At 45.2% G+C, this 23,516-nt stretch overlaps 1 protein-coding gene and 1 long non-coding RNA gene across 5 annotated transcripts in view; one reads left to right on the top strand and one right to left on the bottom strand.

Moving 5' to 3' along the window:
- HPDL (4-hydroxyphenylpyruvate dioxygenase like) overlaps positions 1 to 20,483 on the top strand; it is a 77,805-nt gene extending 57,322 nt beyond the window's left edge. Inside the window, exons 1-2 of one of the 4 annotated variants that reach the window (XM_086952294.1) lie at positions 364 to 484; positions 18,582 to 20,346. In XM_086952294.1, coding sequence (XP_086808420.1) covers positions 18,606 to 19,901 — 1,296 coding nt within the window. In that variant the 5' untranslated portion in view covers positions 364 to 484; positions 18,582 to 18,605 and the 3' untranslated portion in view covers positions 19,902 to 20,346. Of the gene's footprint in view, positions 1 to 363; positions 485 to 18,581 lie in introns of those variants that run through there. The other 3 variants (XM_086952293.1, XM_086952292.1, XM_086952295.1) reach the window with 3 other exon arrangements.
- On the bottom strand, positions 2,495 to 9,998 carry LOC147746884 (uncharacterized). Its single transcript, XR_015307494.1, has 2 exons — positions 7,923 to 9,998; positions 2,495 to 7,829 (listed from the first exon to the last, which is right to left on the bottom strand). It is a non-coding gene; the product is annotated as an uncharacterized LOC147746884 (long non-coding RNA).
- Positions 20,484 to 23,516: the final 3,033 nt, after the last annotated feature.

Below are 23,516 nucleotides of genomic sequence, written 5' to 3'. Positions count from 1 at the left end.
GCCAATCCGATTCCTAAGGCCTGTGCTCTTTCCCAAAACTGTACCTTTGTACCCCCATTTGGCACTTCTCTGGCTACATGTCCGTCCCTTGTAAAAGGTACCAAGGACTCTGTGACCTGGGAAGGCCTCTAAGGGCTGCAGCACAAATTGTGCCACACTTAGACGTCCTGTACCTTAACACATCCTGCCAATGCAGGCTGCGTGTTTTCGTGCAGATAAAAATGAAGGGCCGATATGGCACACATCCTGTCTGTCTCCCAGGAGATCTGTGAATAGAGCAGCTCCCCAGTCCCAGCCACACCTCCGGGCCAGCAGACCTAGGACTGCTATTGGTTTTCCCCAGCTCCACGCAAGTCTGAGCCCTCCTCTCACACCTGCCCAGGTCTCTTAAGGCTTTGCTGGGGGCGCCCCAAATCATTCTCCTCCATCTTGTGAGTTGCAGCCTATCTGTGCCCCAGATTGCAGTGAGCAGAGCCAGGAAGTGGTAAGGAGGCAGACTAGTGCAGTCTCTTTCCTAAATAAGTTTTTAAAAACTATATTCCCTACCTGTGTTTGCATCATCTTATTTTTTTTTCTTTTAACATTTCTTTAACTATCTTTGGCTGTGTTTGTTACAGTTTAAAATTGTAGTTTTAACCTGCCAGTGATTGCATACTTTATCCCATGTTTTTGTTTAAACTTGTGGTTTTTCCTCCCTGTGACTGCTTCCATTTAACCTGTTGAATTGTGGGATTTGCAGTCCAAACTCTGTGGTTTTTCCCTCTCATTCCCCGTGACAATCAGTTTTTCCCTCCAAATGTCTCCTTTGCTCTGTACTAAGACCTGTGTGTTAAGCAGTGCACCCCCAGCGACCATTTTGTGTTAACAAGTCAGTGAAACCAGCCCCCCTTCCCTCCTGAGACAGCAGTAATCTGCTGTAAACTGTTTAAACTGTGTTTAATAGGGACTGTGCACTTCGTTTTTTGGCCAGAAGAGGGAGTAAAGTTTTATACAAATAGTGTTGTTAGAGGACAACTTTGTTGGGGCCTTACCTGCCGAAGTCCAAAGTGTGGATTGAGCCGGTCTGTCTCCTAGGAGATTTCTGAATAGAGGAGCAGCTTCCAACTCCCTGGCCAGCAAACCTTGTCTGAGGTTGCTGGAACCTTATATAGTCTGATATTGTTTGGTACGTTGGTATTGTTTGGTGGTTGTATCTAATGTTTTTATTGGATTAGGATTAGTGTCCTCATTGGTTGGGAATTTGAGGGTTCTGATTGGTTTCTGGGTCTGTGATTCAATCAATGTAGGGTTGGGACTAGGGTTAGGATTTCTATTGGAAGTAAGGACTAGGGCTTCCTGTGTTATTGGTTGTTGGGACTAGGGCTATGGCTAGGCCTTTAATTGGAAGTAGCGATTAGGGCTTCCGGTGTGATTGGTTGTTGGACTAGGTGTGGGACTAAAAGTAGGGTTAGGCTTTCTATTGGAAGTAGGGACTACGGCTTCCAGTGCCATTGGTTGCTTTGACTAGGGTTGAGACTACTGGTAGGGCTAGGGCCTCTATTGGACGTAGTGATCAGGGGTTTTTTAAACTGATTTGGTGCTTGGACTAGGGATAAGATTGGCTCTAAGGTCCTCATCTGCTATTGGGTCTAGATTTTAGGGCTAGTGCTATGATTGGATAGTGTTAGGTCTAGGTTTCCCATTGGCTGAAGGGGTCACCTGACTACCAGGGCTATAAACGGCCAAGGCTTAGGGCATCTGTAATGGCTGGATTTTCTGTTTAGATGGGATCAGCCCCCAGGGGCCCCTATGACCCAGCCAAAACGTACTCACCTTCCGTCCTCAGGACCACCTATCCAGGCACCTGGTACCTACCTGAGGATAGGGAACTCGCAATATACAAGCTCATATTATCAAAAACACCACTAAATCTATAGGGATACTAAGAATACTCACTGATTACTAGGGATATCCATACCCTACACCACACTTATTTACATCAGTTGGTCTCGCGGCCACCCTGACCCAGACCGTTCTACCCTAGGGCAGATCTGACACACAATCTGGTGCGTCTACACACGGGCCTGCAGAACCCAATGCTCCCTTTTCCAAACCGTTCGCGATCCTGCGAAACCTACACACTAGTTCAACCACCTAGTGCTCTCATTAGCTCAAGCCACAATCCTGTGGGTATAAACACTGGTTTGACCCCCCCAGTGCTCTCATTAACGCCGCATGTCAAACGACGACCACATTCCTATGAACACCTATACATATATATATATATTGGGATATTATCTCAGCTGTCTACTCGGGATGAAACTACAATAATAACTTTGATTGTGGGTCCAGATTATTGTGTATTACCTGCTCTTGGCATCAAAGGTCCACTCACTCCCTATTTATGTGATCACCACTTACCTGATTGGGATTACTCATCCATTCATGCGCCTGGGATTACCTAGAAGCGCCGTTTACCTTTAGTGAACAAGAATAGGGACTACACACCAGTTAGTTATAAACTGGGGACATTTTATTATAGTAATATAAACATTAATACAAATCTAACAAAGGCTATAGGTAGAACACACCGCTTGAAAGAGAAGGATTACACATAACAGGAACACTCCGCTGAAAGGGAAAAGATTAGCAATGCAAAAGCCCAGGGAATAAAGATAAGATTAAGATGCAAGTGTAAAGTAAATTAATATAACAGGAACGCCTTCACCTTATTAGTGTGTAGTCTTGTTCTAGCTGTCATCTGGGTTCCTCTCTCGTCTGTGCCTTGGGTCATCTCATGCTCTCTCTCTCCTCTCCTGCACTCTTGGGTACACCTCTGCGCTGATCGCTCTGTCTCTGGACTCCTCTCCCCCACACAAACTGTCTCTTCACCTTGCGTCTTCAATCTTTTAATAGTTCCTGCCGCTCTGATCACCGTTCATTCCACTATCTTAGTCGCTCTTTCTCTGCGCCAATGTCCAATCCCATCTGCTCCCATAGGTTAATCCACGAGCTCTCCTCTATTTCTTCTAAAAGGCATTACTTCAGACTCCAGCTATTCACACTTCCTCCTGATAAACAACTGCTTCTGACTGCTTCCTTCAGTTCCAGCTCACTATTCAACTCAGCTCTTCTCCAGATTGAACCCTCTCTCTCTCTCTCTGCCAACTCCACTCCACTGCTCTCCTCTCTGCTGGACTCTCTCCTCGACTGACTCCTCGACTCCCCTCTGCTTGACTGCCTGACTCCGCCTCTGCACTTCACAAATATAGAATGCTGTTTCCTCATGGAAAGTTCCAGCCAGCAGCTTCTTCTCACCAATCCCATGCACCAGGCTCCTTGCGCTAGACGCTCCCACAGTGACCAGTCTGCTTGTTTCGTCTAGAGACTGAGCCCGGGAACAATTCCTGATTAGATTCAGCTCTGGCCGGTTCTCTCCGGTCCGCTTAGGGCGAACAACAGTTATAACTATAAACATTGCTTTTGCCCTAAAAAGCCTCTCTGCTTCCATCAAGATGGAGTCTCTCTAGCTTTAGGCCTGAAAGGGGTGAAATGCTCCTTAGCTCTGTCAGAATACCTACATAAACCATACCAATATGTCTAATATGTCAAAGCCAATAGGCAATAGACAGGTTAAAGTCAAGAATAAAGGCATATTAAGCAGCTATCCTCTTCTAGGTCTGGAAAAAGGGCTTAAAAGGGCCAACACAGGCTAAGAATACCTATACTAGATGCGAGCAAGAATAATGATCTATTATCACTGCTAAATAAAGCCAAAAACCCTGCCATTACACTGCACCCTAGATCCTTATCTTGCGAGCATCTTATAAACAACAACAACCATCTAAACAAACATCAACATAATCTATCCAACATAGGCTAAAAATACCTATCCTAGATGTGAGCAAGATTAAGATCTATATCACTGCTAAATATCCCTGCCATCCACCCTTAGATCCTTATCTTGCGAACATCTGACAAACAATAACATCTAAACAAACAAACATCAACACAATCTATCAACAAATCAAAACCTAAAAAACTCCCTAAAAACAATGACAACTTAAGGAAATTCCACCTGAAACTCAATTGTAGGGAATAGAAACCTAAAAACCAATCAAAGCACCCTTGACCTGAATGCTGAAACATATCTGAGATTGGATCTGATAACAACAGAAACTAACCAAAGCATCCTCAAACTAAATGTGCCTCAACTTCGAATGATAACTGGTGAAATCTAGTGATGTAGGGACTTATGTGTTGAATGAAAACAGCAAGGGGCCTAAATGGGCCTACTTCGGACAACTTAAGGCTAAATAAGGCCTACCTACAATTGTGAACTTAAAAACTAAATGTGTTTCAACTTCTAATGAGAGAACAAGAAAGGGCCTAAATGAGCCTTACGTACTATAGGCAACTTAAGCTAATGGTGACTCATGAAGCTATTGGTGTAGGGGCTAATATGTGAGATGAAAATAACAATAGGCCTAAATGAGGCCTACCTGCTGACATTAGTCAATTTAAAGTGAAATCTGAGAAATAAACATGACAAACTGTTGCAAGGTTTGGATAAACATTAACACATAATCATACTAAAAGACACACCACCCAGAACCATCTAAATTGTAAGGTAAGCACCCTCCGATTAATCAAGGTGAAAATGCAAGAACAGTAAAAAACTACAACCCCAGTCTACAAGATTACTAGTGTAACATCAAGCTTAAATCACACAGTGGAGCACATGTGTGCGCCATCATTCAAAAAAGTCCTTCATGTGGAAAAACTATAATAGGTGACATATTTTTTTTTTAAAGTGGGGCCTGCTTGTACAAGGGATTATGAATCAAGTCCTTTTACAATCCTGTAACAAATAAAACATGTTTGGGTTTCATTTCTTTTTAAAAGTGGGGCCTGCTTGTACAAGGGATTATGAATCAAGTCCTTTTACAATCATGTAACAAATAAAACATGTTTGGGTTTCATTTCTTTTTAAAAGTGGGGCCTGCTTGTCCAAGGGATTATTCAATGTCCAAATTCTTTTATAATACTGTTACAAATAAAATATTTTTTTTCTTGTTCTTTAAAAGTGGGGCCTGCTTGTAGTGATGTCAAAATTGCAGGCCAAGGAATTAAATAACTTAGTCACAATAGGTGACACGTTTTTTTGCTTTAAAAGTGGGGCCTGATTGTCCAAGGGATTATTTAATGTCCAAATTCTTCAGTGTAGGCCACCACCCTGCATCATGGACACTTCCTCCAATGTGGCCATCCATCACCCGGTCTGGTCTGGTCTGGTCTGGTCTGGTTCCATCATCCAAAACAATAAACTAAAATAATAACATGAAAAATAAAAAGCTAAAACAAATAAAGGGAGTGGGCAGACGCACGCACGCACCCCAACTGCAGCCATCCTAGAAACAAGAGAAGAAGTATCATTATTCTTGTAAAATAAAATTTTCCATTTAAAAAGCACCCCGGGTGCCTTTCATTATCGAAAAGAAAATATCCTAATTAATTAAAAACATTCAAAATCTAACTTTTAGTAACATTGAGTGGGGCCTAACATACCCTAATCCTAACTAAGCCAGTCCCACCCTTCTGGGCAAGAGTCATGCTACAGTGTGAAAAAAAAAAAAAAAAATTTGAAATACTGCCAAATGATGACAGCATCAGCAGGGCACTGCAAGCCTCCCATTTTCCCAGGTCTGAGAAGCCCAGGCCTCTCAAACTACCTAACTCCAAGGGAAGAGCAGGCCACCCCGCCCTTAAATAAACAAGCCGTGCGCGGAAGAAAATTGGATTGTAGCCCATCATAACACACTGGGACGTGATCGAAACTTGCAGAATGAAAAAAAGTTCGTCTGCGCAGACCAGCTGGGCTGCCAAGGTCAAAAAACAAATTCCTTATGCCTGTTCTCATGGCCTGATTCTCAAACTAACGGAGGCTAATATTAATAAAAAAAAACAATTCTTTTACAGTGTATTGCCAATTAAAAAAAAAACTCCAATTTTTTTTTTTTAAAAAGACGTTTGTCCAACTAATTAAACTAAAGGCAAGACATTTAAAGGGGAAACTACCTTTGGCATACAATATTATACATGTTGCATTTGAGAAACGAATTAACATGGTCCATTTGTCAAAGAGAAATAATTTGTAAAACAACATATACATTTCAACATTGTATTTAAGTTCACATTTATAAAAACATACATTTTCATTTTACATTTGGGAAAATAATAATGTCACGTTTTAACTTTTTTCATTTAAAAGCACATGGTTGCCTCACACTAATTAAAAGCACATGTTACCACGCACTGTCGGGCAAGATTTATTATTCTAAACCTATTATTATTGCAACCATCACATTCCTGTCTAGATGGAAACCCCTCACAGAAATTATTAATGAAAACAGCTCGTAGCGTGCACTCTAACGGGCTATCTTTTTAACATTTCACTCATTTTAAAAGAACACAGCTTTCTCCGTAACGTTGATTTATAACCACATCAATTCCAAGGTGAACCCACACAAATTCGTAGACGCATTTCAAAAGGAATGTGAAATGAACAGAACCCTCCTCAAAACACAAGATGTTACCTTTCCGTCAAGAAACTGACAAAGCACATAGGCTGACCAAGGAACCAAAAAAAAAAGTCAAAATCAAACCATCAAAAATCCTTAAAATAATTCACTGACTTTTATAGTCAGGTCAGATAACCATGCATGTTGACAGCATGTAAAAAATAAAGGCTGCCACCTCAACTCAAGATATTAACCCTTTGGCAGCTCAAATGGAAACATTTCCCAACGTCCATTTTTACATGGGAAAATCATTAGCACATTTCTTCACGTTCACAGCTAACACGTACACATTTTCAAAAACGTTATCCCCAAGCACCCGAGAGAGATCCAGCTCTCTCCTGCCAAACGTAATGAGAACATGCCCTGTCCAAGCCATGACCACATGGCGCTATTCACAAGCCATATTTACAAGACAAGCCTTTCACAAACAACATTTCCAAGGCGCAATGCACAAGGAACACAACTGATTAACATAAGAACATGCACCTCACAAACCACATTAAAATGGCGCTATTCTAAAGCCATATTTACAAGACAGTAAACAAACTCAAAAAACAACACGCTTGTCACAAGGAATATATCCAAAGCACCATTCACAAGCAACACAGCAGATCAACATGAGAACATGCACCTCACAAGGCACATTAAAATGGCGCTATTCTAAAGCCATATTTACAAGACAATAAACAAACTCAAAAAACGACACGCTTTTCACAAGGAATATATCCAAAGCACCATTCACAAGCAACACAGCAGATCAACATGAGAACATGCACCTCATAAGGCACATTAAAATGGCGCTATTTACAAGTCATATTTACAAGGAGCTATATTCACAGAACTCCACAGATCATAGAACAATGAACACATTTCACATTGCACAGCATAAGCAGATGCAGCAAGCAATTGAATGGGCAATTTAAAAGCACTTTTTACACACATTTATACAATTGGACCATCACAAAGATGTAACTGACTTCCTCATGTAATGCCATCCTTCAACTCTGACAGTTTAAACACCAAGATGAAAACCATTCCTTCCACCCTGAATAAACCAAATGCCATGATGTAATACAATCTCCTCACGCTGCAACTGTTCAAGCCAATAGGTCTAACAGGCTACATAAACTGCAACATTACGCCAGATGGAACTAGCGTTCAGGGCACTCCCTCAGAACACATGGGCAACTCTCTAAGCACATGGCCAGGCACACAGGCTTCGTAAACTGTCCGACTACGCCAAAATGTAATTGGCGTTCATGGCACTCACTAACAACACATGGGAACCTCTCTAAACACATGGCCAGGCACACAGGCTTCGTAAGATGACGACTAGGCCAAAATGTAATGTTTGGCGCTCACTCACAACACATGGGGTCACACAGGATTCGTAAACTGTCCGACTACGCCAAAATGTAATGGCTGGATTTTCTGTTTAGATGGGATCAGCCCCCAGGGGCCCCTATGACCCAGCCAAAACGTACTCACCTTCCGTCCTCAGGACCACCTATCCAGGCACCTGGTACCTACCTGAGGATAGGGAACTCGCAATATACAAGCTCATATTATCAAAAACACCACTAAATCTATAGGGATACTAAGAATACTCACTGATTACTAGGGATATCCATACCCTACACCACACTTATTTACATCAGTTGGTCTCGCGGCCACCCTGACCCAGACCGTTCTACCCTAGGGCAGATCTGACACACAATCTGGTGCGTCTACACACGGGCCTGCAGAACCCAATGCTCCCTTTTCCAAACCGTTCGCGATCCTGCGAAACCTACACACTAGTTCAACCACCTAGTGCTCTCATTAGCTCAAGCCACAATCCTGTGGGTATAAACACTGGTTTGACCCCCCCAGTGCTCTCATTAACGCCGCATGTCAAACGACGACCACATTCCTATGAACACCTATACATATATATATATATATATTGGGATATTATCTCAGCTGTCTACTCGGGATGAAACTACAATAATAACTTTGATTGTGGGTCCAGATTATTGTGTATTACCTGCTCTTGGCATCAAAGGTCCACTCACTCCCTATTTATGTGATCACCACTTACCTGATTGGGATTACTCATCCATTCATGCGCCTGGGATTACCTAGAAGCGCCGTTTACCTTTAGTGAACAAGAATAGGGACTACACACCAGTTAGTTATAAACTGGGGACATTTTATTATAGTAATATAAACATTAATACAAATCTAACAAAGGCTATAGGTAGAACACACCGCTTGAAAGAGAAGGATTACACATAACAGGAACACTCCGCTGAAAGGGAAAAGATTAGCAATGCAAAAGCCCAGGGAATAAAGATAAGATTAAGATGCAAGTGTAAAGTAAATTAATATAACAGGAACGCCTTCACCTTATTAGTGTGTAGTCTTGTTCTAGCTGTCATCTGGGTTCCTCTCTCGTCTGTGCCTTGGGTCATCTCATGCTCTCTCTCTCCTCTCCTGCACTCTTGGGTACACCTCTGCGCTGATCGCTCTGTCTCTGGACTCCTCTCCCCCACACAAACTGTCTCTTCACCTTGCGTCTTCAATCTTTTAATAGTTCCTGCCGCTCTGATCACCGTTCATTCCACTATCTTAGTCGCTCTTTCTCTGCGCCAATGTCCAATCCCATCTGCTCCCATAGGTTAATCCACGAGCTCTCCTCTATCTCTTCTAAAAGGCATTACTTCAGACTCCAGCTATTCACACTTCCTCCTGATAAACAACTGCTTCTGACTGCTTCCTTCAGTTCCAGCTCACTATTCAACTCAGCTCTTCTCCAGATTGAACCCTCTCTCTCTCTCTGCCAACTCCACTCCACTGCTCTCCTCTCTGCTGGACTCTCTCCTCGACTGACTCCTCGACTCCCCTCTGCTTGACTGCCTGACTCCGCCTCTGCACTTCACAAATATAGAATGCTGTTTCCTCATGGAAAGTTCCAGCCAGCAGCTTCTTCTCACCAATCCCATGCACCAGGCTCCTTGCGCTAGACGCTCCCACAGTGACCAGTCTGCTTGTTTCGTCTAGAGACTGAGCCCGGGAACAATTCCTGATTAGATTCAGCTCTGGCCGGTTCTCTCCGGTCCGCTTAGGGCGAACAACAGTTATAACTATAAACATTGCTTTTGCCCTAAAAAGCCTCTCTGCTTCCATCAAGATGGAGTCTCTCTAGCTTTAGGCCTGAAAGGGGTGAAATGCTCCTTAGCTCTGTCAGAATACCTACATAAACCATACCAATATGTCTAATATGTCAAAGCCAATAGGCAATAGACAGGTTAAAGTCAAGAATAAAGGCATATTAAGCAGCTATCCTCTTCTAGGTCTGGAAAAAGGGCTTAAAAGGGCCAACACAGGCTAAGAATACCTATACTAGATGCGAGCAAGAATAATGATCTATTATCACTGCTAAATAAAGCCAAAAACCCTGCCATTACAGCATCTCAGCCCGGCATCGGGACTAAGGGTGGAGAGGACTAGGGTGAGTGCCTGTTTTAGCCTGTTCGAGACTGGTCGTACCTGAGCCAGAAATGCTGCCCATTTTCCCATTCATTAATACCCACCCTATGTTTTTGTCCCACTGTATATACACATTTATTTTCACTATAGATATGTGCCTATCTTTGTGTATTGCATAAACATGTACAATAATTATGTTGTTATAAAAAGAAAAAATTCATCTTTAGTCTACATTTACTGCTTCCATTGTGCATCTATGTACCTCCATGTACTTGGATCTGGGTGTCTGTTACTTTTCTCCGGCAAAAGCATATCCAATGCACTACTCTATTTCTCATCCGCTACCTCTATCAATATCTTTAATCTGCATACTCTTCCCTCCTTTATGCATCTATTTACTTTCAATGTACTTATGGATTTATATATTTATCACTTCTAATTTGGCATTTCCAATGCACCACCCTATTTCTCAGCCTATACTTCTCTCAATATATCTTCTAGCCCAACCTTCAGACTCATCTCATACTTCTTTCTACTACTCTTTCCAATTCACTACCCTATCTCTCACCCTATACATCTATTATTATATCCTCTACACCCACATAGTAGTGGTATGGGCTTTATGCCAAACCCCATACCACTACTATGTTCCCCAACATAACCCTTTCTTGACTCTCTCCTACTCTACCTCTCTTTGCATCATCTGACACCTCTTTTATTATACCGATCCCCCAAAACAATCCTTTCTAAACTCTTCCCTCTGACTCTTCCCCTCCAAAAATCCCTTTTACTCATCCAATAGCCCCCTCATACTGCTATGACCTAAAAAAAGAAATCCTTCACTTTTCTATTCCTCCACTATCCTTTTCAATCAAAATAACAGACTAGCATGTTCACTTCTCTAATTCTATATTCCATTATACTAATTCACCACTTATCTTTTATGGGTTCCAGAGTAGAGTGCTACCCGCCAACAAAGCGTTTCAACACCTCATCAGGGTTACAAGCGCTATATAAATGCAATCCTTTTTCCTTTTTTTTACCCTTACCCAACCCTTCTCAATCCAAATAACTGACTAACATATCCACTACTCAAATTACTTCATATTTCACTATACTAATATTCAACACTAATTTATTATTTATTATTATTTTTCGATTTGTTAAGCGCGGTTGCTGCCCAGGGGCGTCCAAGCGCTAAGATTAGACAGAGCCGAGACGGAGCACAGGAGGAACTAAAAAGGCTTCCTAAATAGTATGGTTTTCAGTTTCCTGCGAAAAGGGAGTAGGTCGGGTGTGGATCGAAGATCAAAGGGAAGTGAATTCCACAGCTTGGCGGCGTTCAGTGAGAACATCCTGCCCCCCGACCTAGCTCTCCTTACTCTGGGCACCACTGCCAGAAAAGTACCGGAAGACCGGAGGTTCCTGTTAGGGTGGTAAGGGATAACAAGGCTGGTGTTGATTGCTGATCCAGTCTTCCAAAAAGCTCGATGTGTGATGCACAGAGCCTTAAAAGCCACTCTCTGTCTCACCGGTAACCAGTGTAGGCTTTTCAGTCCCTGTCTAACGGACTGAGACCGTGGGATTTGGAGTATGGTACGTGCTGCACAATTTTGTACCACCTGCAGCTTTCGAAGAGTCATCTCAGGCACCCCCAGATATAGGGCGTTGTTTGAGTCTAGACGGGACTGGATAAGGCCTTGTACTGCCACCTTCTTGGCATCCAGAGGTAAAAGTGAAAGGACCTTCCTCAGTGTTCTTAAAAGGCCAAAACAGGTGGCAGACAACTTAGTGGCCTGAGTGGAAAAAGAGAGTTTATGGTCTAACCAGACTCCCAAACTCTTGACATTGTCCTTAGGGGTGGGAGGTGCCCCTAGACCAACAGGCCACAAGGAAGAGAAAGGTAGTGGTGAGGGTGGGCCTAAGAGCATGAGTTCAGTTTTCCCACCGTTCAGTTTGAGGGAGGAGTTAGTCATCCACTCCCTCACGCTCTCCAGGCATTTCAGCAGGCCAGCCGAGGCTTGCCCACCGTTCTCCTGGGCCAGTGAAACCACCAGCTGGGTATCGTCGGCGTACGACACGATTTTAATGCCGTACGGTTCTACTACCCCAGCTAGCGGTTTCATATAGACGTTAAACAGTACAGGGCTCAGCGATGAGCCCTGCGGCACTCCACAGCTGAGAGGCTTGGTGGTAGATGTTGTGTTACCATCAAAGATCTGGAAGGATCTATCAGCCAGAAAGGACCTAAACCACCTCAGTGCGTTTCCCGAAACTCCGATGTTCTGGAGACGGTTCAGCAGAGTGATATGGCTGACCGTGTCGAAGGCGGCACTCAGATCAAGGAGGATCACTGCCACTGATCCCCCCTGATCCAGTATCCTTCGAGACTCTTCAGTCACTGCTAGCAAGGCGGTTTCAGTCCCGTGGCCAGGTCTGAAGCCTGTCTGGGAGGTGTGCAGTAGGGAGTGATTCTCCAAAAACTGGACCAGAAAGGCGTTTATGTGTTTTTCCAGCACCTTACCAGTCCATGGAAGCAGTGAGATGGGGCGATAGTTGGAATGGTCGTTAGGGTCCAAATTAGATTTTTTTAAAAGCGCCCGCACCGAGGCTTGCTTCCAGGCAGTGGGCACTGTACAAGTGGACAGAGATGAATTTAGCAGTTCCAGGACTACAGGGAGGATGACATCGCCTGCCTGCATCAGGATTTCTGGGGGGGCTGGGTCTCGAGGGGATCCCGACTTGACCTGGCGGGCCACTTTCTCTAAGGTGACAAGATCCAGGAGAGGGAAGTGATCCAGAGTCAACTCCGTAGTAGGCAGGTCTAAACAGGGAGAATTTTCCGAGTTGGATGGGTCGGACGCCTCATGATTCAGAGCCATGGCTGGAAAGGTGGAGTATATGTTCAGCACTTTGTCATGAAAAAAATCCGCCAATTCATTGCATTGCTCCTTGGTCTTGGGTAAGAGGGGAGCAGTGGGGGCACTCGTGCATTGCTTTACTATGTTAAAAATTTCTTTAGGTTTTGATCTGGCTTCCAAGATTTTGCCGGAATAATAAGTTGCCTGGGCTGCCTTGATCCCTTCTTTGTAGCTTTTGATCGTCTCTCTATAAGCTGCCTTCTTTTCTGGAAGAAAGTCTACTCGCCAGGCTCTCTCATGTTGCCTACATCGACGTTTTAGCTCTCTCAGTGAGTCAGAAAACCAAGGAGCTGATGTCTGCACTCGCTTAGAGGATGTTTTGCAAAGAGGCAAGAGAGAGTCCAAAGAATTGGTAATCCAGCTAACATAGTTTCCATATGCCAGATTAGGGTCTGAGCAGGGTGGCGGACGGGTAGCGTCTAACTCACCTCTCCAGAGGTCGCCGGGGAGTTTTCTCCAGTTTCTTCTCAGCAAGATTTGGGGGGATAAGTGGGGGGCTTTATGGGTGGACCAGGTAAACGGCACCAGGTAGTGGTCAGACCATAAGAGGGGGATAGGTTGGGCAGTTATTAAGTCCATACTGTTGCTAAAAATAGGATCGAGAAGGTTCCCTTTTTCGTGGGTTGGGGATGTAACCAACTGGGTCAGTTGAAGGGCTTCGAGGTCATCAGCTAACTCTTTCGCAGAGCAGTCGGACGGCGAATTAAAGTGTAGATTGAGATCTCCCAATACTGTATAGCTAGCCGCCGATAGGGATCTTTTTGCTACGATCTCTGGTAGTGCTCGAAGGAATGGTTTTGCGGATTCAGGGGGGCGATAGATCAGTGTACCAGAGAAGGAGTGGTTGGCGTTAAACTCTATACAGAATTCCAGACTCTCACAGCCAGGGATGGTCGATGTTATAGTGCGGCAGTGATACTGGTCCTTTATGATGATGGCCAACCCACCCCCTCTCCCTTCTGGTCTGTCGAGCCTACAGATGTGATAGCTAGCTGGTAAGGCTGTAACAATATCGGGCTCCGATTGGGCCGTAAGCCATGTCTCTGTTAAAAAGAGTGCATCTGGCTTGTGCTCCTCAAGTAGCATGGCGATTTGTGTACAGTGTTTGGGCAGTGATCGGCAATTCAGTGCATACATACAGTATTTAGGAACAATAACCGTGGGGTTGTTCCGGAAGGGATGTTTACAGTCTGGACAACTGAGGGGAAGTTCTGTGGGAGCATATATATGCATACACTGAGCAGCGACCTTTCTTCCTATACTATGTAGGGCTGCCGAGCTGTATGGCCTGCCCTGAGAGGTCGGTGCACCAGGGATTGTGGCCCCTGGTCCCGTCAGGTCGCGGACGGGCGCAGACGGGCTTGCCTTTGGCGCGCCTTCGGCGCACCGCCGGCGCGCCCGCTGCGCCCGTCCGCTGCGCCTCCGGAAGCAGCACATTCTTAAATATCCGGAAGGAAGGGCGTGGCCTAACTCGGTGGGCGGAGCCCGGGAGGTCGCGGCGGTTGCCTGCTGGCTGCTTCAGCGCCTCACTCGGCTGAGCAGTGAGACAGAGCAATCGGATGAGCAACGTGCAAATTAGCTTATCTAAAACACAAGTAAGCACAATACAATTTTAAAAGCAGTTTTCCAGAGGTTTCCCTCGCTCTCGGCTTTCCGCCTCAAGAGCTCGAGTCTAACCAGCGCTGTCACCAGAGCGCGCCTTGAAATAGACAAGGGGGCGTGGCCTAACTCGGTGGGCGGAGCCCGGGAGGTCGCGGCGGTTGCCTGCTGGCTGCTTCAGCGCCTCACTCGGCTGAGCAGTGAGACAGAGCAATCGGATGAGCAACGTGCAAATTAGCTTATCTAAAACACAAGTAAGCACAATACAATTTTAAAAGCAGTTTTCCAGAGGTTTCCCTCGCTCTCGGCTTTCCGCCTCAAGAGCTCGAGTCTAACCAGCGCTGTCACCAGAGCGCGCCTTGAAATAGACAAGGGGGCGTGGCCTAACTCGGTGGGCGGAGCCCGGGAGGTCGCGGCGGTTGCCTGCTGGCTGCTTCAGCGCCTCACTCGGCTGAGCAGTGAGACAGAGCAATCGGATGAGCAACGTGCAAATTAGCTTATCTAAAACACAAGTAAGCACAATACAATTTTAAAAGCAGTTTTCCAGAGGTTTCCCTCGCTCTCGGCTTTCCGCCTCAAGAGCTCGAGTCTAACCAGCGCTGTCACCAGAGCGCGCCTTGAAATAGACAAGGGGGCGTGGCCTAACTCGGTGGGCGGAGCCCGGGAGGTCGCGGCGGTTGCCTGCTGGCTGCTTCAGCGCCTCACTCGGCTGAGCAGTGAGACAGAGCAATCGGATGAGCAACGTGCAACTAATCCTTTATGGGTTCCGGAGTAGCCTGCTACTCTCCAGAAAAGCGCTTCAACACCCCATCAGGGGTTACAGGTGCAATATGAATGCAAACCTTTCTTTCCCCTCTATCCCTCAGCTATCCTTCTCACTCCAAATAACTGACTAATATCCACCACTCAAATTACTTTCATATTTAACCATACTAATTCACCACTAATCCTTTATGGGTTTCCGGAGTAGCGTGCTACTTGCCAAAAAAAGCACTTCAACACCCCATCAGGGGTTAGAAGCGCTATATAAATACAAACCTTTTTCCTCGTCTATCCTTCTGCTATCCTTCCAAATACAAATATCTGACTAACATATCCACCACTTAAAATGTACTTGCATGTTTCACTATACTAATTCAACACTAATCCTCTATGGGTCCCAGAGTGCTTGCTACTCACCAAAAAAGCGCTTGACGCCTCGTATGGGGTAGTAGGCGCTATACAAATGCAATTACAATTACAATACAATACAACCAGGTGCTCTATTTTGCACAAAAAAAGGGCATAGTGGGTCACAGTAAATCTTCCCTGATGCCCAGTTACAAGGAGCCGACCCTGGTATTAAAATAAAAAAGGCAAAACATTTTTTAATGCAGCATTTGCAACCCGTGGACATTCCTGGGCCTCCGGCTTCATGTATCCTGAAAAAAAAATGGAAAAAAGTGTTGAGAGCTCTGGGGGTTGGCTGGGAGCAGGACCAGGCCGCAGTCCAGGGCCAGCAGCCAGCCCCTCGCAGGTGTTGGCCACATACAGAATGTAAGGTCCAGAGCTTTGCCAGAGGCCAGGACCTGTGACCAATCCATCTGTGCATGGCTAAAAGTAGTCTATAGGAGAGAATGGCTGCCCACAGAGTGCTGGGTGAAGAGCCTGGTTCTTCAGCCAACTCCGCTATGCACAGTGGGTTTGGCTGCTTGTGGAAAATTGGCTGTAGGGTCTGGGCGGAGGCAAAGCTCCATAGTTAGCCCTGCTGCTGATGGGTAAAGGCACAGCAGCGGTTGGCCACCCACACAGCATTGGGTTCTTTGGCTTACCAGAGGTAAGCCCCTGCCGCTAACCCCACAGCCACAGACTTGGAGATCTAGCACTGCACACAACCCAATACACATAGCCATGTGCAGCGGGATTGACTACCTATAGTGTTGGGTACAGGGTCTGGCTGAAGGTAGGCACTAAAGCCCATCTCACTGCATACAGGTGAGGGCTGCGCACATCAGTGGTTGTTGGCTTATTGAGGGGGCCGCACCAAGCATAGAGGCCAGGCCCTGTTGCCAACTGTCTCCTGGATAGCTGAAGGCCTGGAGATTGAAAGCAAGCCCTCTGCACACAACCATGCACAGCAGGACTGACCACCAATGAACCGCTGAGCAAAGTGCCTGTGTAGTGACCAGAACCCACAGCACCCCCTACTGCATACGACCGAAGGCCATGTACTGCAGGCAATCGCTGCCAGCAGATAGTTAGGCCAAGGGATGGCCAGTTGCTGCGCCCTGTAGCCAAAATCCTGATGTGGATGCCAGAGGACTTGCACAGCGGAGGTAGGCTGCCCTGAGAAGGTTTGACGCAGGGTCTGGCAAGAGGCCAGGCTCGGTGACCAGCCCTGTGATGCACTGCTGAACGCTGTGATCTGCGGGTATTGACTGCCTATGATCTGTTGGATAGAAATGCTGGGCTGAAAGCCAGGCTAATGGCCTTGTGCAGCCAGGGATTGCCGTAGGCAGGGGGATCGGTGCAAGGACCTCTTCAAGGTTGTATATGTTCAAAAATCTCCCAAAATGCAGCTGAAAAACATAGGTTAAAGTTAGGTTATGGTTAGCCTTGATTAACACCTAAATATATGTTTAACCCCTTCCGTGCTCGTGACGGAACCACTCTGCCGCGAGCGTGCTGTGCTAATGACGGAGTGGTTCCGTCACGGCGCGGCCTCCCCGCCTACGTAGCATCAATTCCACGCCTGCGTGGCGGTTTTATTGAGCGGGCGGGGCCGTGACGGAACCACTCCGTCATGAGCACAGCGCGCCCGTGGCTCGTGATGGAGTGGTTCTGTCACGAGCATGGGGGCGCCGCACGACCCCCCCCCCCCATTCCCACCAGCGCCGCGGCTGAATTACCGCTGCGGCCAAGGGGTTAAAACACCCTGATAAATACACCTAAAAAACAAACAGAAAACCAAAAATCAACGAGATTAGCAAATTTATGGTAAGGAGCACAATCCATAACTCCAAGAGCCAGGCAAACCATTATTCACACACCCGATGTTCATGATCTCACAATATTTATGCAGCCAAATATTGCCACCTAAAAATGAAGTGTGATGAAGCAACACATAATCAAACCATCTAATAATATTACATTCACTGTCATTTGAGCGCTTTTGTGAGACGTAGCCTAACGTCCATGGCGGCAGACTGTGGAACTGGGAAACCAGATTTGAGTCATGGTGTCTGCTCATGATCCTGTGATGTTGGGAAAATCCCTTTATCTCCTTGGGCCCGATTCACAGAATGAACTTAAGACTCAATCCTAAACTTACTACTATTTTGGTATTCACAGAATGCACTTACTACTTTTGGTATTCACAGAATGAACATACTACTTTTGGTATTCACAGAAGTTAGGATTTTGTCTTAAGTTTGTCTTAAGACAGACTTAAGACAGACTCAAGACAGACTCAAGACAAAATCCTAACTTCTGTGAATACCAAAAGTAGTAAGTGCATTCTGTGAATACCAAAATAGTAGTAAGTTTAGGATTGAGTCTTAAGTTCATTCTGTGAATCGGGCCCCCCTATGCCTTACATAAAGTGGTACGGGTAATGTGATAGGTAACTCCATGTGTAAGAGGATTTACTATATTTGTAATTACATCTGTTTAGGGCGAGGTCATTAGTACTGCATCTGGTGTGCAAATTATAGTTTCAATGGCTGGTGTGTGAGTTTTTTCTAATCTTTCCCCAGCCCTTTTGTGGTTGCAACTTGAAAGGTGCAACAAGCAGTTTGCTTCCCTTTACAAAATGAACAACTTGGTAGATAACTGATGTCGAACATGAGAAAGAATGCAAAAGAAACCAAGATATAGGCAGGATATTTTAAGAAGTGTACCCTTCAGGTCCTATTGATGATCACAATCTGTGACGCCATGCCTGTGATACAAACGCAATGTCCTTGCTCTTTCCTTTAACTGCCATTATTTAGAATTTGTAATGTTGGTAATACCTCACAGAATCATTTGACACCTTCTTTTCCTTTAACAGATTTTGGTGTTGGAATTGACAGCCATGTCCCGGTGGCTGAGTCGGATAAGCCATATCACCTTCCAAGTCAAGAACGGCCTGCAGCTGGCGAGCTACTTGGTCAATGGATTACGCTTCCAGCTGTTTGCAGTCAGGATCAGCAAGGGCGCCCGACAGTTTGCCTTTAAACAGGGTTCAGCCATTTTTGTTGTCAATGAAATGTCTCCAGACGAACAGGGAGTATTTGAGAGTAACAGGTCAATCCTGAGCGGAGAGTCAAACGGATGGATTCCTAATCTTCCTAAAGAGCATGAAATGGCAAGCACAACCGGTGTGGGCCTCCTCTACGATGGAGACTTTTCAACTGCAGTTGACACAGCTTCTAATGTCTGCTTCGAAGTGGAAGATGTGGATTGCATTTTCCAACATCTCTGTACTCATAAGTGCAGGATAATGGTTCCGCCTACCACAGTGGAAGATGACGAAGGGTTTGTGACTTATTTTGTGGTGAAGTCGGTGGTAGGGAATGTCTGTCACACGTTGGTCGATCGGTCCCGATATCAAGGTGAATTCTTACCAGGGTTCCAGAAAATTGAAAGCCATAGCACTCAATTGGACAGTGTGGTTACACACTTTGACCATGTCGCCTTCGCCTCTCCCCGTCTTGGTACACCAGGTGTCCTTGAATGGTATGAAAAATGCTTTGGCTTCAAGAGATTCCAGCTGAGTCCTGACGAGAAGCCAGAGGAAGGTTACGTAATCCAGGGGTCAGGCGTGGGCCTGCGTTTAACTGCCATGCAATACTGGAAGTGTAGCGAGGTGGGTCTATCATTCTCATCTGAGGCCCAGGAAAAGGACTGCAAGTTTGTTATCGGAGAGTCCCTGCCGGAGCAAGGGCGAAACCAGGTTGACACCTTTCTTGAGCAGCATGGTGGAGCAGGCATCCAACACGTTGGCCTCTACACACCGGACATTCTTGTTGCGGCCAAAGCTCTCCGAGATGCTGGGGTGCGCTTCGTCACTCCACCATCAGACTATTATAGTGAGGTTTCCAAGGAGACAGAGATACGCGAGGCTGGGCTGGACAATGCACTCCTCTCTCAGCTTGGCATCCTCCTAGATGGAGCGTTGAAGGGAAGTGAGACCCATCCCTTGACGATGGAAGCTAGAAAGCGATACCTGATGCAGATCTTCACTCATCCTATCTTCTCAGAAGATACCTTCTTCCTAGAACTCATCCAGCGTCATGGCGCCTCAGGGTTTGGAGAGGGAAACATCAGGGCCTTGTGGAAGGCGGTGCAAGCATACATGGACAGGCAGGACAAAACTTTGACACAATAAATTCTGTGCATTTTTGTGTCCAACTCATTTAGGGCTGCAGTTTAGAAAATATTAAGAGGTCTATTAAAATGCTCGTATATCACACTTTTTAGCTTAATGTATACCTAAAAGCGAGTTAATGCATCTGATGCTTATAAATGGGTGAGTTCTAAGGTGAGGCACGGGTTGGAATACCAGTGATTTTGCATTCTTTTGAGGCTGATAAAATGTGTACAATACTGTTGGGGTATTATCGAATTCTGTTATTTTTATAGCTACCGTGCTGCAATTCTGTGGTGCAAAATGCAATCGGAAAATAAGTTACTTATCTTTAATGAAATGTAATGTTTTTTCTTTCTGTTTCTTACATGTGGGTATTTCAAATAAATATATTTTTAATATAAAACAATTATTATTCCTAAGTTGATTGAAATGGAAAGAGCTCAAACTTCCCCGGAGTGCTGAAAATCGCTTTCTGTGGCTGTGCACACATATAGACTAGACAATACTTAGAAAAATACAGACTAGGACATCGATCTAAAAAAAGGAATCACGGTGGACTGTTTTAACCCCTCAACATCTCCAGCCGCCCCCTAATCCTGCAACTTTAACAAATAGAATTAACAGCCTTTTAGAGTGCGCATTAAAGAGCGCCTGGCCAGTTTGAAAGCTGGAGTGCAGTTTATGTAATTCTCTGAGACTTTGTGTCCCATTACCTAGCTGAACAACAGGTTCTCACAGCATCACAGGACATGATGTAGCTAAGTGCAGTGCCACAGCAGAAGGACTACAAATAATCTAAAAACATCACTGAGGAGAACATCCCTGTCAGAAAATACAGGGGGCCTCTTTTATGAGGCTGTGCGTCACTTTTACGCCGCCGGTGCATCACTTTTTGTGGCGCACCAGTGGCGTAAGTAAAGCGCCTTGTTGCACTATATTTACAAAGTGACGCATCTAGGTTCCCCTGCGCCACATTATATCTGCGCCAGGTATAATGTATGCAAGGGGGGCGTATTGACGCAAGGAAGGGTCGTAGAAGTGACGCAGTGAAATCTATCAGATTTCACTGCACCATTTCTTGGCTGCTAATGCGTCAAAATCTTACGCCAAGCATCATGACAGGCGTAAGACTGACGCAGGCACTAACAACATGGGACTTGCCCATGTGAAAGTACACATTGCTGGAGTTGCGTCACTTTTGTGACACACTCCAGCAATGCGTCACTTTTGCGACTACAGATACGTCGGAAATACTGACGTATCTGTATCTGACGTATCTGTAACTCCTTGCGACATGATGCGTCATATTATAAATATGACTCATCAATCATGTCACAAGGAGTGCGCACTGAGAAGTGACGCATCGCTGCTTTCACTCAGCGATGCGTCATTTCTCATAAATGAGGCCCATGGTATTTCCCTTCAATGTACTGAATGTATACGTTAATACTTGCTGTCAATCTGAGTTAAGAGGTATGCTTTTTTTTTATAGTTCAAAACTACAAGTCCGACATTCCTGGAAATGGCATTCCTTGACTTCAGAATTTCTCTTAACATCACACAAACTGCATTGCATGACACAGAGGGGTATAATATTGAGGGAAGTGGCGGAGTGAGGCGTTAGCCTTCCTGGCTTAACACCTCACTCCGCCACTTCAGAAACGCAGGACTTGCACCATATGTACAAGAATATGGTGCAGCCCTGCGTTTCCCCATGTGCTGGCGCTACACTACACCCTAGTGCCAACGCAGGCATCCTTCCACCATAGTGCAAACGTGTCTGCGTGCAGGGGAAGGTTGTTTATGTACAGGAAGGCCCCCCTTACTGCACATAAACAATCATTGGCCTTTTGCTGTTTTCATGTGTATTGCACAATGCAGTACTCCTGAAAACAGCAAAAACAAGGAGAAATGGAACATTTCTCCTCGTTGCGCCAGGGTAAGACTAGGTTTTCCCTGTTCTTAATTCTGGCGCTGCCTCCTATTTGTGCCTCCCTTGTAAATAGGGGGCAGCGGTAGAATCAATGGATGTTGAGGTGGAACACCCACTGCACCTCAACACCCATTGCCCACCCCTTTCACGCTAAGCTTAGCATGAGAGGGGGCCTTATTTACAAGGCATCGTTAAGCCACATAAGTGGCTTAATGCTGCCTAGTAAATAAGGTGAAGTACCTATCTACACAGCAACGTCATAAAAAGAGATGTTCCTGTGGAGATAGGGGCTCGTAAATATGCCCCTGTGGTTTGTACAGAAGATTTTTGCTTTGCTTTTTCTGCATTCTGATACTTGCCTGACGTACAGTAATTTGAAACCTGTGTATATGGTGGACCAGTCAAAGGAAATTACTCCATGACATTATGAAAAATGTGTGACAAGAGACAGAGGAGTGATGCATACTTTTCAAATGAGTACGTGGTTTTCAGAAAGTGTTTGGTAGTACCATAATACTGACCAAGAGCAATGTGCAGAGTCCAAGACATAGGGCCCGATTCACAGAACTAACTTAAGACAAAATCCTAAACTTACTACTTTTGTTATTCACAGAAGTTAGGATTTTGTCTTAAGACAAACTTAAGACAGACTTAAGACAAAATCCAAACTTAAGTCTGTCTTAAGTCAAACTTAAGACAAAATCTTAACTTCTGTGAATACCAAAAGTAGTAAGTTTGTGATTTTGTCTTAAGTAAGTTCTGTGAATCGGCCCCGTAGTATCTTAATAAAGATCGAGTTCAATCACAGAGCAGAAAGGGTGGGAGGGTCGATGAGGAATCTGCAGCAAGACAGAGTTTCTACCAAAAAGAGCTTACCGAAGGTAAACAACTTGTTCTTCTAATAGACGTCTAGTCACAGATTCCTCACTTTTTGAACAGATAAAGCAATACCTATTCTGATGCGGGTCTGTGAATAGACTCAAACAAGGAAGTCTTGCAGGACCAAGCGGTGAAAATGTACCTCTTGACGAACCCGACTGTCCAGGAAATAGTGCTTTGTGAACGTGTGGAGGACACCCATATAGCCGCCTGCCAAATGTCTTTGACGGGGATGCCGTGTGCCAGTGCAGTGTTGGCAGCTTTGGCCCTGGTTGAATGGATATATAGTCCTTTTGGGGACCAGCGCTTAATTGGGGGCGGTGGTTCCTGGTGCTCGGCATCAGCACTTAATTGCCTAAACCTGCTCTTATGACAGCTGCCACAAGGTGGCGCTGTTTGTGTAGCTTAAAGAGGAGCAGCGAAACAGATGTTTGTTAATTTATTATACATTAAAAACAACTAATACCTGCCACCCAAGCCGTTCTTAAAACTTTGGCGGCCTTGAACAGTCTGAATTTTCACACTTCAGTTTGGTGGTTAGTAGTTCTGTACGTACAGGGGCAATGCGTGGTGCAAACTGCGATGGCCTTCTGAATAGGGCCCGCCACGTTTTCATTTTTTTTTATTTTAACAAATTAAGCACTGATGGGGACAGCTTTTTGGCCAATGCGTAGCAGATCTTCAGCACAATCCAGCTAGAAATGGTTCTCTTCTGCACTGCCTTGCCTTTTTTTTCTCCAAAGAATCTCACAAAGAGCTGATAATGCGCCTGGTAGCTTTTGGTACAAACTGCATGGAAGTTCAGTGCGCTCTTTAGATCC

The sequence above is a fragment of the Lissotriton vulgaris genome, chromosome 1_1 (assembly GCF_964263255.1).
Source record: "Lissotriton vulgaris chromosome 1_1, aLisVul1.2, whole genome shotgun sequence".
NCBI classification, from domain to species: domain Eukaryota; kingdom Metazoa; phylum Chordata; class Amphibia; order Caudata; family Salamandridae; genus Lissotriton; species Lissotriton vulgaris.
This window is presented reverse-complemented; position numbering and strand designations above follow the sequence as displayed.